This window comes from Anabrus simplex, chromosome 1 (genome assembly GCF_040414725.1).
Source record: "Anabrus simplex isolate iqAnaSimp1 chromosome 1, ASM4041472v1, whole genome shotgun sequence".
Taxonomy (NCBI): domain Eukaryota; kingdom Metazoa; phylum Arthropoda; class Insecta; order Orthoptera; family Tettigoniidae; genus Anabrus; species Anabrus simplex.
Window position 1 is genome coordinate 1440698334 of NC_090265.1, and position 19071 is coordinate 1440717404.

A 19071-nucleotide genomic window follows, 5' to 3' on the forward strand; every position below is an offset into this window, starting at 1 on the left:
TTCCAGCTAACTCATTCCTGGTTGCCAGCGTTTCGCTCCAGTGTGCTAAGTTGGGCTCATCAGTTGGTAGATAGTACACCTACCAAGACGCATGGCTAGTGCATACTGTGGAGGCCACTGCTTAGGCTACTTCGAGCCACCGGCAGTGCCAATGCACTATGAGATACTTTTGTCCCATTTTCAAAAATTGTTGGCCTTCGTGGTATGCACTAGCCATGCATCCTTGTAGGTGTGTTATTTACCTACTGATGAGCCCAACTTAGTACACTGGGGCAAAACGCTGGAAACCAGGAATGAGTTAGCTGGACAATTTATAATGTCCAATAACGGACCAACTATATTGGTATTGTAAGTGGTATGTTCCGAGCTGTCAGTGGAGAGATGGCGTGGGATGGCATTAGTAGACAAATAAGTTTGAGTGGTGTTTTTAACAGTAGGAAGGATCACAATATGAAAATAAAGTTGAAATTCAAAAGAATAAATAGGGACAAATATCAGTTTATAGGTAAGGAAGGAATAGGAATGATATAGCAGGAAAAGGCTAGGAGAACAACAGATAGGGAATCTGCCTCGTGAGCAACTGCCCTAACTGCAGATCAGTGTTAAGTGATTTGATTGATCAGAGGTTTACTTTCCACCTTTCTACCTTTCTGCTAGTGCCTATCATTGTATTGTACATTGTCATTGTTATTTAATTTTTGAAATATCTTACTAATGCTTTGTATTTTTAATGTTTTTTTCCAGGACTGTATTTTTAGACTCAGGAGATCTCTATTTGACCGATGTGCAGCCGACTGATATGGGTACTTACAGGTATGTAAACTTATCCCCATCTGTATTTTTTGCTGAACAAATTTTAAACTTGAATAGGGCAATGCTTCCCTTGGGAAAGAGTGGTGTTGTGTTAGACGAGTCCATTGGCTTTGATCTTTGAAACACATTACATATAACCTAAATGACTGCCAATGGGCACACGTATTTCAAGCATACTTTCGTAGGTATTTCTTAAAGACGTTGATGGTACCAAAATCGACAACCAACAGTGTGGCTCCATGGCTGTGTGCTCACTGTCTTGGCCTTTGGTCCTCAAGGATCTGCACTTGATTCTCTGCTAGGGTTTTTAATCTTAAAATGTTAATTGCCTTGGCTCAGGGACTGTTTTTGCTGCCCCCAACATTCCTGAAATTAGCACATCACTCACAAAACACTGTGAAGCGGTTTCCCGTATACGACACTTGCTGCCCACCCTCGTCAAAGGGTCTGCTGTACAAATCAGTCAAATCAATCATTAATGATTTACAGCTGTCGATCGGATGGCAGATTCCCTATCAATTGTTAGAGCCCTGCATGGATGAGGATATCTGAGAAGATAGTGTCTCGGCGGATACAAACTGTATGACAGTGCGGATAATTTTGCTGATAATTTTTAGCTAATGATGTTTATTGATTTTCCCTCAGGTATACTCTGGTTTTTGCTTGTGGTTAGGCAACCCTTGACATAGATATGGGAGAATAGTGATACATAAAGAGCGTTGAGATCATAAAGCCGTAAATCTGACCTAAGACTAACTGGCTGCTGCCTGCAATTAATGGAAGGCAGGAACAAAATTCAATACGTCGGTAGTTGTCGCAAGAGAAAATCCCTCGTAAACCTGCGACTGTAGGGGTTCTGGTGCAACGTATCAGTCCTATTGTATTATGTTAACAGATCTATCCGTTTCAATACCTTGGGTGTAATATACTGTGGTTAAATATTTACATTATCCACGGATAACCATTTTGCGGATGAAGGAAGTGCGGATGCAGATATTAGCGCAGGGCTCTATCAATTGTTTACCTAGCTTTTCCTTAAACATTTTCAAAGAATGTGGAAATTTATTGAACATTTCCCTTGATAATGTATTCCAATCCCTTACTCCTCGTCCTATAAATGAATATTTGCCCCAATTTGACCTTTTGAATTCCAACTTTATTACCTTCCCTGCTTTTAAAAGCTCCACTCAATCTTATTCGTCTACTTATGTCATTCCACGCCAACTCTCCACTGACAGCTCGAAACATACCACATAAATACAAAGTATGTTACAAGTGTTTTTTTTTTTAAATATCCACCTATTCAATACAAAGAGATCTTTTCTAAGAATCAAATATTGTTATAAAATGTTAAGGGACATGTTTTGCCCGTATTAAGAGCTTCATCAGCCTCAAACTCAAACCTGTATGGTGAAAAATCAGAATCCTGATTGTTCTTACAAGTCGTAAAAAGAGGATATCAATGTAGGTGTTTGTCTAAACATAAAAAATTATTAGAATGTCCTTGGTTAAAATCGTAGTATCAAGCTGCATGTCACAAGTTCACAAGATTATACTTTCCGGAGCGTTGAGTCAATGCGCCCAAAAACCTGTTGAGGGTAGAGCAATAAACAGCTCAATCTTTATAATGAAATAGAAATGTGTTTCCTTGAATACTCCTGTTGGAGGATAAGAAAAAGTAAAGCTGATAGACTGTTAAAGATGTCGATTTTGTATGTTAAGATAAGACAACAGTCTTCTTAATTTGATAGTTTTTTTTCTTTCCTGTCTAACACATTTTTTGACAGTAGGTCATCATCAGCCTAAAGCAAATCAAACACAAATGTATCGAATAAATTAAACAATGTAAAGGCACAAAGGTCTTAAGATATTATGTAAGATATTACGATAAGAATTAAAGATGTGCTGCACTATGTTACAAAATAGCTGCATGCTAGAGATTCATAAAAAATCCAGTGCGCCGTACAACATTTAAAAAGTTGTTTAAGAAAGAGATCCTTAATTTGCCGGTCAAGGATTTCAATATAAGCTAGCTCCTTAAAGATGCTGCTTTCCATTCAAAGATCAACTGAGACGAAGTCATGCCGTCTTCTCAAGATATTCATAAATTCAGTACACATGGATGCAAAACTTGAAGGTACAAATCACCCGTACAGTAACGTTACTTTCTGTGTTGTTCTCTACAAAGCTGATTGAAAAATGAAAATCCACAGCCTGTTTGCAGTCGTTCGACCGGGTCAGGAATGGAATGAATTAAGCCCCCACTTAGCGCCAAGGATAGGAATTGTGCTGGCTCCCAAAGCCTGTCGCACTCCTCTGGGGCAATGATTAATGAATGACAGATTAAATGAAATGATATTGGAGAGTGTTGCTGGAATGAAAAATATGACAGGGGAATACTGGAGTACCCGGAGAAAAATCTGTCCTGCCTCCGCTTTGTCCAGCACAAATCTCACATGGAGCGACCGAGATTTGAACCACGGAATCCAGCTGTGAGAGGCCAGCCAGCGCGCTGCCACCTGAACCACAGAGGCTCTACAAAGCTGATTATCTTATGAAGTTATTCTGCCTCAGAGTCAGGACTAGCCTTTCCATGTCTGTTCACCACAAAAACATCAAGTTACTGTACTTATTGTCCTTGGAGATGAGTCTTACACCTTGAATTTTATGTTCCTCATCCTTAATTTTTTCGTAGCTTAGAAATTCTTCTTTCACTAGTTTAATTACCCCCGCCCCTCCTATCGTTCCTCACCCGTCTCTATGAAAAACACACTCGGTTCCATGAGAAAATTTCTGTATCCATAATATGACTTCTCAGCCATGATTCAGTTCGTATTACAATACCATATCTGGTAAATGTACTGTATATCTATCAAATTACTTAATTCTCTTCCTTTCTTTATAATACTTCCACAGTTTAACATACAATTGTTATTGTACGTCATCCTTACTTGCCTTCATGCTTCCTATACTGTCGTCACCACTCCCAGGTCTACCCCATTTCCCTGATGTTCCTCCCTATAGCTCTTGTAAACAAATCCTGTAACTTATATGTACCATTGCAATTGAAGTGAAAGCCATCTGAGCGTAAATATCTATTCCCTACTCACGCATTTGGATCTACAAATAGCAATCCCAATTTCCCACATGTCTATTCAATAGTCATTTAAATCACCAATCACCTTCCATACAATATCCTTCTTACACAGTATCACACTGATAAGTCTCTGCTTCCTTAAACTTCTTTCGTGCTGGTGTAACCAGATCCCAAACTTCCCCAACGATGTATGTACCTATTCCTGCTTGCCGTCCTTTATTGGTTTCAATGTGGAAAATTACCACTTTCTCCTTAACATCCTCTCTCTCTCTTCTATTTTCTTCAACATCTGCCTTAACCTAATTCCTGAATAACACTCTACCCTGGTTCCCTTTCTTCCACATACTTTCCCCACTTGCCTGACAATTGTCACCCATGACCAGAGCCTAACCCCACCCTCACTAGATCCCCTCCACTTCTGGTCTCCCTTGACTTTCCTGATGCCTGCAGAACTCACTTCTTCCTCCCTTTTCTCCCTCTCACTGCACTGTTCCACCTCCCTCTTCCTATCCTGTGTTCCTTGTTTTACCTATCAGTCCATTTCCTCTTGCTCTGCCCCACTATTGTAACACTTTATTGGTTCCAACGTGGAAAATTACCACCTTCTCCTTACCGTCCTCCCTCTCTTCTATTTTCCTCAACATCTACCTTAACCTAATTCCTGAATTCTATTCTACGAATAGAATATTTATATATGTCAGCAGAAGGAAATTATGTTTACTACACAAAGATTACACAATAATAATGAAATCAGGAAACTAAGTGTTAGAATAACTACACTACAATTATACTAGTTAAATGTATCCTGATTTTAAAATATTAGGAATAAGAGGCTAACTATAGAAATGTACAAATACACTATAGTTATGGCCTTATTATTATTATTATTATTATTATTATTATTATTATTATTATTATTATTATTATTATTATTATTATTATTATTATTATTATTATTATTATTATTATTATTATTATTATTATTATTATTATTATTATTATTATTATTATTATTATTATTATTATTATTATTATTATTATTATTATTATTATTATTATTATTATTATTATTATTATTATTATTATTATTATTATTATTATTATTATTATTATTATTATTATTATTATTATTATTATTATTATTATTATTATTATTATTATTATTATTATTATTATTATTATTATTATTATTATTATTATTATTATTATTATTATTATTATTATTATTATTATTATTATTATTATTATTATTATTATTATTATTATTATTATTATTATTATTATTATTATTATTATTATTATTATTATTATTATTATTATTATTTAAAGTACTCCTCTACAGCTGAAACTCTGAACTTTAAAACTGCATGAATGGATGAATAGGCCTAATATACCTAGTTTTTGGTATTACCTTGCAAAATATACTTTACTAAATCTTAAGAGGGGCAGGTAGATGTCTGCGGCACCTCCTCCCGACTTCTTGGAATTACGAATTTTCATCAGTTCTTGGTTGTAGGTACGTCATAATTTTTCATTTATTTTCTGTTTAAGTTCCATTAAACCAAAACCCTCTTTACCCAATTTCGTAATCAAGTCCTCTTCCGCCGGAAAAGGATCCTGGGCCCACATATAACTCTTGACATCATTCCAGTGTGCTCAACACAATTGAGGTCAAGTGACCTTGGAACCCAGGCAAGCATCTCTATGTCTATAAAGTGTTCACCGAGCCAATCGGCTGCAATTCGGGAGTAAAGGATTGATGTATTTCTTGCTGTAGGTACTAGTCTCCCATCAGATATTGGAGGCGAAATCTAGCTGGACCTAATCAAAGAGCACGTTCCTGAATAGTTCGCCAGGGAGGGACGCTAGCAGATGAACCACAGGTACCATTGCATTCCACATGATGTCTCTATACGAGACCACCAGCACCAATGACCCGGTTGGTACCCTCTTGGCAAGAGATATACATTGCCTCATGCCTGGTGACGAACTCGTACACAGCCATCGGTGTGTACCAATTCGCACCTCAACTCATCTATTAAGGCAACCTAATTTTATGTTTCACTAGTCCAATGGCCGTGTCCTTAAGGCTGGTTTACACGGGTAGAGTAGCGAGGCGAGTAGAGTGGATAGTAGAGCTACTAGCATAGTGTAAACGACTGGGATAGTAGCAAGTAGAGTAGAGTAGCTAGTAGGCAGTAGAGTAGAGTGGGTTTCCAATCGCTGTGCATTGTAGGAGGTTGTGTAGTGGGCATCGTCACCTATATCAGGGTGAAAGGGAGTGCTACGCTCTACTAGCTAGATACACTCAAATCTCGATTTACCGTAATCGGATCAACCGTGTTGCGGCTTAGCCGCGATATCAAAAACATTAAAAATGCATGTGTGTTAGGAGTTACAGTAATACAGAATTACAAAGGGTTGGGATAATATTGCCGAATCATAACAGTAGCAGGGGTGGCGCTACATTGAAGTTATTTGTAGTTGGTGTGTCACCGGCCCCGACCACCTGCTCTACTTAACGCAAGTGTAATAGTCTAATATAACTTGGAAACAATATTCTTTAGCCCATGAGTAAATAATCCAAATATTGAGTATTATTATTTTTATGGTTATTATTATGACTTGTGAGGTATAGCTGTGAAGTGTTTACATCCATTTAGTATTAGTATTGTTATTATGTCTGACTCGTTGGCTGAACGGTCAGCGTACTGGCCTTCAATTCAGACGGTCCCGGGCTCGATTCCCGGCCGGGTCGGGGATTTTAACCTTAATTGGTTTATTCCAAAGGCACGGGGGCTGGGTATATGTGTTGTCTTCATCATCATTTCATCCTCATCACGACGCGCAGGTCACCTACGGGTGTCAAATAGAAAGACCTGCACCTGGCGAGCCAAACCCGTCCTGGGATATCCCGGCACTAAAAGCTATACAACATTTCATTTCATTGTTATTATTATTATTTACATAGTTGTGTATGAAGTTTACTTTGTATAAATCACGGTCGTATAATTTGTGAGGTACTGTCATGAAACATCTGCTGTATATATATTAATGAGTTTATTTAATGTAAGAAAACATAATTAATAGTATAGAATTTATTATTACCTGTATATACTATGTATAATCCAATGTAACATTGTGCAACACACTATAATAAGTCCAGAACAATGCTGTATTCGACCAGAAATACGTAGGAAGTTCCTTACGTTGTAACTAGGCTATTGGAAACTAAATATGTTGTCATATTCTTCTTGAAGCCTGGCCAGGCAATGCATATAAAGATGCAATCTGGATGGTACAATGGAGTTGTTTTGATGAGACTTGTGTGGAAGTCGTGTTAGCCAAGTGTTTGAAGTCAAGTGTGTGAATTGGTTTTATTGGATTGGTAGTTGACATGCAACTGTTGTAGTCTCTTCTTATTCTTCGTAGTAGTGTTATGTTTATCAAGATGGCAGTTCATAGTGCATGCATGTGGAAGATCTAAATACAATTTGTAAATAAATAGTGTACACAACCGACAGAATTTTGTATGCGTCTTTGTGGCTACATCAACTGGCGACTGTGACTAGGACGTAAGAATAATTTTCAAGTCAGTACGAGTGTAAGTGCGAAATAGAACAAAATGGAAGTGATAGTAGAAAATATGAACAACTCAAAAGACGAACTCGCAAAGAGAAATCTTCCGACGAACGGCAAGAAGAAATTACTGAAGACGCAGTTACGGGAATATCTCATTGAAAAAGACGATCCCGTAAAAGTTTTTTTATAGAGCTGGACGAAGATCCGGATTCGTCATCAGAAGAGGAGGTAAATATAACAAAAATTTGTTTCGACTTACTGAGCATGATGCAGGCAGTCAATGACAAAATCTCAGACTTTGATTAACAAGTTAATTCCACCTTAAAGAAACAGAATGATAAAATTTTAGACGTCAATTCCGGCCTAACAGAAAAGATTTCAGAACAACGTCTTCATCATCATTTCATCCTCATCACGACGCGCAGGTTGCCTACGGGAGTCAAATCAAAAGACCTGCATCTGGCGAGCCAGACTTGTCCTCGGACACTCCTGGCACTAAAAGCCATACGCCATTTCATTTTTCGAAAGTAATTGATAAACTTTCAGACAAAATTTCAGACGTCAATTGCGGCCTAACAGAACAGATTGCAGACCAAATTTCGAAAGTAAACAACAAAATTTCAGACAAAATTTCTCAAGCGAATACAGTTTTAATCGGACAAATATCACAAGTATACACGCAGGTTTACAAATTAGAACAATGCCTAAAATCAAAAATTTCAACCATAGATGATAAAATTTCATCCCAAATCAGTGACGTCATTGGTCAATTAACACAGCAGATATTGGACATCAGGTCGAAATTGGGACAGGTTGAGCAGATGGATAGTAAGGTAAGCCAGCTGGAAGGGGACATCTCGAATCTCAAGGAGGAGGTGGAAATCCAGCTTTTCGGCATACCCTAAAACAACAGGTTGAGGGTAGAATTTCTACCATCAAGGGAAATTTTATAAGCCGTATTTCTGCCATTGAGGGAAATTTTGGGAGCTGTATTTCTGCTGTTGAATGAAGGTTAGAAAACCGGGTTTCGACCATCATAGGAGATGTGCAGAATTTAAGAGAAAGCATCCTTCACGCGGTAGAAGATAGATTAACTCCACCACGCCTCTAACCCCCTCATACCTAACCGGCAATACAGGACACCTAGAACTGAGGGTGATAATAGAGAGCCTTCTGGAATTCCACGGGCGACTGGAAGAGAACCCGACTAGTTTCATCGAGGGATCGGTCAGTCTACTAGGTAGGACTAATCTACTGGAGGACATCTTTGTTCAACTCATCACACCATGGTTAAAGAGGCAAGCTGGTACTTGGTGGAATAACTTAAAGGGCTTAAATTTAAACTGGGTGGACTTAGAGAGGAATTCCTTGCTAGGTTTATTTCCGAAGGGGTGAAGAGCTCTGTGAAAAGGAAGCTACTGACTGAGTTACAACCTGCTGGCATGAGAGTTAGTGTATTTGTCCTCCAGACGTACCAGCTCTGCAAGCGGCCGCACCTGGAGGGAAGCGAGAACGAGATCTTACCAGACATCACAGAGCTACTCCACGATAAGATTCGACCCCTAGAGAAAGTATCACAACCGAGATCCTTTGATGATCTGCGTAGAATCATCGCCCAGTTGGAAGAGGAACACATGAGCAAAGCTATAGAAGAGACCAGCTTGGTTAGGAAGTGCTACCAGTGCAGAGGAACGGGACACCTCAAGAACAAGTGCCCAACCTTGAAATCTAGGTCCGACCCATTCTGGATTGAGGGGGAGGGGGATGGGACCAGGAACAGGAGTGCTCCTCAAAACCTGACAGACATTCAACCCTGGTCAAGTAAGAGAGGGATTGGTCAGATTGTAAGCAGACAGGACCAACCTTGCCCATCTATCATCTTAAGGATAGGCAACGAGATTTTTTCAGCCATACTCTACAGCGAAGCAAGCCATTCACTTCTAAATGGGACTGTTGCCAGATTACTACCACCTATGAAGTCTCACCATCTCGGAAGGGTAGTGGGAGCAACAGACGGGGTAACCTGTTCCATCCAAATACAGACTAACCTAACCGCTAAATGCATTGACCTGCCTATTGTAATTGACGTTGCAGTGATTCAGAACCTAATACCTGACATAATAGGTCATGACTTTCTGGTGGAATACTAGTGATCCTAGACTATGCAGCTCATGAAGTCTTTTTGGGAAAAGACAGACGTCTTTTGGTCGCCTGGCTTGACGGAAATCCCTGGACTTGCAAGGATGCGGAAGATGTAGACTTGGGAGATATCCAGTTAATGCATCTTCAGCAAGGTGACGAAGAGGAGCTGTGATACGCCTTAAAAGACTTTCCGGAAGTCATCACCAATAAAGTAGGACGGACTACCACGGTAACGCACACCATTGAATGCAACACTTCCTCGCCCATCAAGCAACGTCCATATCCAATCAACCCGGATAAGCACAACTTCGTCATTCAGAAGATTCAAGATATGGAAGGGCAAGGTGTCATCAAACCCTCTACAACCTGTTGGACTTCTCTTATCGTCCTACCGAAACAGAAGAATGGAGAGTATCGACTGTGTGTGGACTTTCTCAAGTTGAATGAGAAGACCGTTAGTGATGCCTACCCCATGCCTGAGCTGAAGGACTCGCTGAAACAGGTAAGCAGGTCTAGAATTTTCAGCACGCCGGATCTCAACTACGGATACTGGCAAGTGGAGGTCGAGGAAAGTTCTAGATCACTGACCGCCTTCATGACACGGAGAGGATTGTACCAGTTTACAGCAATGCCTTATGGATTGATGAATTCTCCTGCAACCTTCATGCGCTTGATGGATAAGGTATTGTCAGAATATGTAGGAGATTTCTGCCAAGTGTATCTCGACTACATCTTAATTCACAGCAAGAATTTTCAAGAACACCTTGGACATCTGAGGAAAGTGCTGGAATGACAGAAGATTCATGGGCTGACTTGCCAACTGGAGAATGCCACTTCGCCCAGTCCTGCATAGAATATCTTGGCCATGTCCTAACGTCTGAAGGCTTAGAAAGGCAACCAGAGAAGAATCGAGCTATTGAAGAAGCTGAACATCCGCAAACCAAGCGACAAGTACTTCAGTTCCTTGGCTTGTGTGGATGGTATAGTAGCTTCATGCCACACTTTGAAGAGAAAAGAAGGCAATACCACTCTCCGATCTACAGTACTCCATAACAACCGCCCGTTTCGATGGACCAGCAAGGAAGAGGCAGCATTCCAAGGCATTAAGGCATTATTGTATGTACATTATTGTGCCGGGCTGAGTGGCTCAGATGGTTGAGTTGCTGGCCGTCTGACCCCAACTTAGCAGGTTCGATTCTGGCTCAGTCCGGTGGTATTTGGAGGTGCTCAAATACGCAGCCTCATGTCAGTAGATTTACTGGCATGTAAAAGTACTCTTGCAGGACTAAATTCTGGCACCACTGTGTCTCCTAAAACCGAAAAAGTAGTCGGTGAGATGTAAAGACAATAACATTATTATTATTATTATTATTATTAGGCACTGAGGCTGCGATATGCAACACTCCGGTCTAGCCCATCCCGGCCCTCAGTGGAAGATGTGCCTGCAGATGGACGCCCGCAACTCCGGCCTAGGAGCAGTGTTATTCCAGGAGAGGAGTGACGGCGGAAGGGACATCATAAAGTATGCCAGCAGAAAGCTATCTCTCATCGAACAACGCTACTGCACTACTGAGAAGGAAGCCTTAGCCGTGGTGTGGGCCATGAGCAAATTCAGAGGCTACTTGGAGGGAAGGAAGTTCCAGCTATACACCAATAACGCAGCTCTCAAATGGTTAAACTTGGTCTCTGGCTCAAAATCTAAACCGATGTGATGGGCTCTGTTAATCTCAGAATTTGATTTCGATGTGTGTCACGTTCCAGGATTGACGAACATAGGAGTAGACAGTTTATCTAGGCACCCGGCAATGGAACGTGAAGTTAGGAACACCATTGTGGAGAGGAAGATCCCACAAAATCACCAGAGCAAACCCAATGAACCTGTCCTTATGATCATCAAGAAGGAACTTTATCTGGAAGTAATTAAGCAATGACAAAAACAAGACAAGCCCTGTAGGATCATGACGCAGTGGATTAGGAGACAGAACACGGATAGTCGACTTGTCCCGAGGGAATTTAAGATGCACTACATGAACTTCCGGGTTGACGGAAGACTTAATGTACATATCGCACCTCTTCGACATGCCTGCAGTAGTGGTGATCCCTAGAGCGCACAGAATGGACATTCTCGAGAAGTTCGATGACAGCACTGAAGCCGGATATCCAGGAGGTGAAGACACATATCAGTCTATCGAGCGAAGATTCTTCTGGGTCAACATGCAGAAAGACATCCTGGACTATGTGAAGGGGTGCTACATCTGCTCCTGCACCAAGGTAAGAAATAGTCAAATTCCAGTCAGCGAGGAAGGCAGCCGCAACGCCTTTGGGAGGTCATAGCCCTGGACTTGATAGGTCCTTACCCTAGAACACCCAGGGGTAAAACAGGACTCCTAGTAATCACAGACCTCTTCACAAGATGGATTGAAGCCTTTCTGATACCAGAAGCCACAACGGGACACATCACCAGTCTTCTACAGGATGAGGTATTTTGCCCCTGCGGTTATCCACGGTGCATTATTTCAGACAACAAGAGTCAGTTCACGTCAAGTAAGTGGCAGCAAATGATGATTGAATGGGGTGTGGAGCACTGGACCACCTCTATCTACAACCTAAGAGCCAATCCAACGGAACGTCGAAACCAGGAGCTAAAAAGGATGCTATGGGTCAACCTAATAGATAAGGACCATCGACTGTGGGACTGTCACATACCGCAGTCACTCTTTGCCCTGCGACGATCGTATAATTTGTGAGGTTATGTCATGAAACATCTGTTGTATATATATTTATATGAGTTTATTTAATATAAGAACACATAATTAATAGTATGTAATTTATTACTACCTGTATATACGATGTAAAATCCAATGTAACATTGTGCAACACACTGTAATAAGTCCAGAACAGGGCTATGTTCGTCCTGAAATGTGTATAAAGTTCCTTACATTGTAACTGGGCTATTGGAAACTCAAGAATTAAAACTATAAACATTGGAACTTATAGTAATCCAGCATATGACAGAGACAGGCCATAAATTCACCTCAATAGAAAATGATTTGACGGTCATTAAAAGCCTAGGTAAGGGGAAATTATTGAATGAAACAGAAAACTTGTACATTTATTTGAATCAAACTTATAACAAAAATAATAATCTTAACAATGTCATCGATAACAAAAATCCGTTATATGAAACAACTCCGAGGTTAATCCAGGCCGTAAATCAGAATAAAGTTCCCAGTATGTTTAAATCACAGAACGCATGCGCTCCAATAGCCATGCCTAATGCTAGGCCCGCCCAATCCAATTCAAGTAACGCCTCTCAAGCAACAATACGGACGCACGATTTGAAACTCACGCCCCCTTCCCCACAACGCTCCACCCCTCCACTACAGCATCAGTACTACACTAGGGGTAGCAAGCTTGGCCGTTCATACACAACCGGAACAATTGGTCCCAGCTAACGTCGACAAAACAAGTAAGTTCTTACAATAAACACTCACTCTGCAATTATTACCGTATTGGGTTCCACATTCATCATTCTAATTCCCCGTTTTTTCTCTTATCCAGTTACAGACAACTCGTATTCCTCCCAGATGGAATATGCACCAATGGGAAGTTAATCAACAAGAATGACGGAATTTTCCAAAGTATTTTTATCCGATAAGCAATGAATGATATCAACAATATGTCTCCAACTTACACGCTTCAACCTTAAAACATAACAATGCTTCTTTCTAAAGGAATATTCAAACTGATTCAAACCCTAACATGAACGACTTTAACCAAGATTCCGATTCCGATTTTGTAAAAATTCTTATGACTCAGGCGACCATAACAGTTGAAGAAACCCCAACTCACGCAGTGATAAATTCTAGTCAATACAATTTGAGAAACCCCAATTCACGCTGTGATCAATCCAATCCACAATTGGAAGTCTAGTCATTAGAAAATAAGTTAATTCATTGTTCATAAATTCTGGCAAGTTAATGCACATATTGTACATACTGTACATATTGTAAACTATGTAAATAGCATAAGACACTTGTATTTAGTATTAAGTTAGTTTACTATAAGTTCCATTGTTTATAGTTTTAATTCTTGACCTTAAGATTAATATAGGCTGAAGATGCCCATAACTAGGGCGAAACATGTCCCTAACTGGTGTTTTTAATTCATGTAGAATTTAATCACTAAAAATATATATTTGTATTGAAAAGGTGGACACAATAATTTTAATCTTGAAAGAGTTTACTTATTGTATCTTCAATACGGAACAAAACGAGATTAGTTACTTGTAACTGTATGACTAAAGTGAAGTTTTTTCGAAGCCCTCTGGATGGAGGGTAATTTTGATTTGTCATCCGGATGGTTTACACGCTTTAAACAGCGGCATGCCATCCGTGATGTCGGTGTAAAAGGTAAGTTTTTAAGTGGAAATACGGAAGCTGCTCAACTGTTCAATTCAGATTTTGATAAATTTGTTCTGAATGAATGTTTGGTCCCAGAACAAATTTACAATGCAGATGATTATGGCCTGTATTGGAAATGCCTACCAACCCGTACTCTTGCGTTCAAATAGGAGCTTTGTAGACCAGGCTATAAAACATCTAAAGAAAGGATGACGATTATGACCTGCGCGAACGCAATGGGCACTCATAAATTACCTTTACTCTTCATTGGAAAAACAAAAAAACCTTGCTCTTTCTAAGGTACATAGGCCACAAATTTGCCTGTTGTGTACAAGAACCAAAGGTCTGCTTGGATGACCAGGGACTTTTAAACTGTGGTTTGACAATAACTTCATCCCAGAAGTTCGTATATATTTAAAGTCAAATGGACTCTCGGAAAAGGCCGTTCTTTTGATAGATATTGTGCCCTTGAACCCAAATCAAAGAATTTTAAAATCAGCAGTTGGCAACATTTATGCAGATTTTTTGCCTCCCAATGTCACTGCAATAATCTAGCCTATGGACCAGGGTGTACTATCCCGCACTTAAAAGAAATTATCGGTCATCTTTTATTCAAAAGAGGATTGAAGAAGACAATGATCTCAAAACTTTTTTGAATTTACAATTCTCGACGCTATGAATGAGATTCATTCAGCTTGGGAAGAAACAAAACCTTTGACAGTTATGGGTTCTTGGAAAAAAAATCATCTCAGATATTTCTGAAGACGATTTCTTGGATTTGACGAAGCTGATACAGTTAGTACAGTGACTGAAGCCGTAAAAACTGTCCCAGGTGGAGAGGAAGTTGACAAAATCAATATTCGCCAGTGGTTCGATTGTGACCAGAACGACCAAGGCTACGAAGAGCTGACAGACAGATTGTTAACAAAGTAAAGGGCAGGGATGGAGTGGGAAGTGAAAGTGATGAGGAGGGGGAAACAGCTCCTTGCGTCGCACAAGCACAACAATCAGTTACACATGGAGCTGCCTTGGCAAATGTTGAGTCATTGCTAGAGTACATCAAGGGCCATTATGATGCTCTCGTCACAGAATTTTTTTTTGATAAACTTGAGGAGCAAAAAAAAGAAAAAAAAAAAAGGTTTCTCTGCACAAAAGCAGAAAACCGTGGCTGTTTATTTTCAGAAACAGTAAAGTTAGATAGTCAATATTTTTCTTTGCCTTATTAGTTTCAACGAAAAGTGCTGTTTATTTTTCCATTTATTAATTGTGCTAAGTGCTACTTTTACTGCAACGTATTGGATAAGTTAATTAAACAAAAATGCTGCGATATCGTTTACAATCATTTTGACTGTACTTTCAGTATGTCTGTTGTATTTTTAACTTTTTGTGGGTTAACCTCGATTTTACTTATTCGGGAAGCCTTAACTCTATCCCAGTTGATCGAGAGTTGAGTTCTTCTTTAATTTAATTGCCCTTCAGTGTATGCTGATACCAGTATGTTGAGCAACACCAGACAGTATGCATATCAACAGACTTCACACTAATCTGTAGCAGAACAAATCAATCTCTTAGACATAACTTTCAGAAGAGAAGGCAACCAAAAATATGAATTCATCATGTGCAAAAAGCCCACTTTATACGACATCTCGATTCACGACACTCCAAACTGTCTGAAACAGTGCAAACTCTTGGTATTCTGATTGATGTTACATAGACTCTGGAACACATATGTCTCTAATATATTTACACATACACCCTCTTTCTCTCAAAATTACACTTAGAAAATTGGGTTACAAGAAGACACATTCTGAACAAAGAACAAACTGCGGAACAGAATTGAACGAAAAAAACATCAGCACTCCAACTTTGATGGAATGTTGACAAACTCACCTACAGTGAATGCCTGATATTCTACACTGGAAAAGAGGGTTGAAATTTCAAAATAATGAAGTAGAATAGACACCTCATATTCATTCTCAGGATATGAGACTGCCTGCCGCAATATTGATGTAGCAGGAGCCATCACAAGATCTACAGACTATTCGGTGGGACATTCACCTGGCCAATGTAGAAGAGTAGCTAGCTGAAAGAGGCATCACTGAGGTCACCAACAAAGAGCTTAATGATGATCAGGTCAATACTGTTGTTTTCCAGGCTGATGTTAAGGAAGACGATACGCACGATGAAGAAGGAGATGATAAAGATAAAGAAGGAAGCAGAAAAAGTTAGTCGCTCTACTTCCAAGGAAGTATTTGAAGTTGTGCTGACATACATCCAACACCATTCAAAAAAGAAATGAATGGTAAAGAAATGGAGGAATGCATCAACGAAATCAAGAATGTCTAATTTGAAACAAAATATTATTACCATAAAATCCTGAATACTGCTCACATTTCCCCCCCCCCCCCCCCAAAAAAAAATATTGCTCCTTAAATTCGGGTGCGGATCATTTTTGAGCCTTTCGCATCGTGGTCTCATAATACCTTATTCTGAAGACACATCAGTATAGCAATAACAGTTTCATGTCACATGACTTGCCAGTGCTGAAATCTTGTTACGTTGTGCTCTACTGCATTACCAGAACCATATGGTGTGGCAATTGATTAATCTATATCCATTTCATCTGATAGCCTGGTAAGCTTCAACTGTTGCAAAAGACACAAAGTCTCTCATAGTGCATTGGCACTGCTGGTAGCTGCAAATAGCCTACATAATGGCCTCCCTCCACAATGTGCACCAGCCATGTGTCGTGGTAGGTGTGCTGTTTCCCAACTGATGAGCCAAAAAGCACCTTGGGGCAAAACGCTGACAACAGGAATGAGTTAGCCTGAAAATTTATAATGTCCCATAATGGACCCATTATATTGCTATTATAAATTTACTGATTCGGGACAAATCATTTAGGTTCCGTAAGGGAATCTATATCCATATCAACAATTTAAAAAGCATTTGCAGTCATTTACTGTGAGTGAGGAACTTTAACGGAAGCTGAAACTATCAGAAATTGTGCCACTGGCAGAAAATATGATATTGATGAATGATAATTTACAATTGGAAGAAGAAGAAGAAGAAGGAAATGTTATTATAAGGTAACTGTGATCAAGGAGCTTTCTGAGGGCAGAGTGCACCGTTTCCTGAAATTGAAGCACGGCTTTGTAAATACGTGACTGAAAGACGTGAACTAGGTTGTGGTGTATCGACTGAAATCACTATCACTATCAGCCATATTCAATCGTTTTTACGATGTGGCCTCTTTAAGTCCGAAGCAAGGCAGGTTTTCATGAGGTCTCTCCGTCTGGGACGGTCTTGAGCGATGTTCTGCCAATTGATCCCAGTAATCTTCTGGATGTCTATATCCCATCTGTCCGGTGGTCTTGCCCTTAGGTCTCAGATGATCTTTCGGACTCCACTCAAGCACAAGCGTTGTTCACCTGCCATCAGTTCTCCGAGCAACATGGCCTGCCCACTGCCGTTTTAGGGCAAACACCCTTACTGAAATGTCACTGACCTTTGTGACTGACCTGATGTAATCTGCTCTCTTCCTGTCTTTCTCTGTGAAGCCTACCATCTCAATGTCCAGGTTTCACAACTGTAAGTCAGTACAGGGAGAACACACTGGTCAAAGACTATCTTCTTTAGGTTGGTTGGCATGTTGGATTTGAAGATTAAAGAATTTCTTCCGTAGGCTTGCCATCCTAGTTTGATACGTCGGAAGATTTCCGGTCCCAAGTCCCCTTTCATGTTTACAAGCTGCCCGAGATAGACATACTCATTGACCTGTTGTAATGTGGAGTTTCCCACATGCAGCTTTCCTGCTGGGGCCCATTTGTTGAGCATTACTTTGGTTTTAGAAATGTTCATGGATAGTCCCACTTTTTGACAGGCTGAGACAAGATCTTTTATTAGAGTTTGTAGTTCATCAATGTCGTCGGCCAAAAGTGTAATGTCGTCTGCAAACCTTAAGTTGTTCAGCCTTTTCCCATTGATTTTGATTCCTGTACTTTGCCAGTTGATTTTTGACATAGCCATTTCTAATACTGCTGAGAACAGCTTGGGAGAAATGGGGTCGCCTTGTTTTACACCTCTTTGAATTGGAAAATCCGTGGTTGGCACATTGACGTTCACGAAGGCTGAAGAGGTTTCGTATGCTGGAGTACTCTTATGTAGGCAGCATTGACGCCGTGTTTAGCTAAGGCTTGCATTACAGCAGTGTGGCTCACCAAGTCAAAAGCCTTTTCAAAGTCCACAAAGGCTAGACTGAGCGGCATTTGATATTCATTACTTCTGAAGATAACTTCACGAAGGGTGAGTATGTGGTCGATTGTTCCAAAACCTCGGTGGAAATCTGCTTGTTCAATTGGCTGGGCAAAATCAAGTTTTGAACTGATTCTGTTTGTCAGTACGTCGGTGAAAATCTTGTAAAGGACAGAAATATGTCAACTAAATTCATTAGAGCTCACAAAGGAACTTAAAAAGGAGGGTTTTGCAGCAAGCCAAGCCATAAGTGAATAAGGAACTTTCATTGAAGAAACGAATTGTGCATGCGAAGACGTGCATCTTTTTCACGTCGTCTCCCTGTTGCCTACGAAGAACAGTTGACGGCCTTTCATCACCACGTTTTCAGTGAGTGTAATGACCCGTAGTGGAACTTCTGTGCAAATAGATAAAGACTGCATGGGATCGCATCTCCAACGACTTGGCGAGAAAAAGTTTCAAGAAATGTGAAATTTCAAATTCTATAGGTGGTGGTGAGGACGAATATGTATGGGAAGGTGACAGTGATCAAAGTTCCGATGGTGGTAGTTCTGATGACGTTGAACTGTGACTGATTTGTGCATTGAACTAGTTTGATTTCTCATTGTGGTGTTTTTAGTGTTTGTATTACTTGTGATGTGTTTTAAATTTAGCAGTTTTATGACACATTTGCAGAAATTTAAAAAATTTATAAGTAAACTTCTGGTTTCCTTTTTCCAAATTTTGTCGAGTTAGAAATTCAGGTGTGTGGGTCTTATTCGGTGGCAGGTGGTATTTGAG

The 19071-nt window shown here is 39.9% G+C and overlaps 1 protein-coding gene across 1 annotated transcript in view; it reads left to right on the plus strand.

Annotated features, from left to right (window-relative positions):
- LOC136860514 (protogenin) overlaps positions 1–19071 on the plus strand; it is a 606373-nt gene that overhangs the window by 363831 nt on the left and 223471 nt on the right. Inside the window, exon 5 of the mRNA XM_067138762.2 lies at positions 745–813. Coding sequence (XP_066994863.2) covers positions 745–813 — 69 coding nt within the window. The remainder of the gene's footprint in view (positions 1–744; positions 814–19071) is intronic.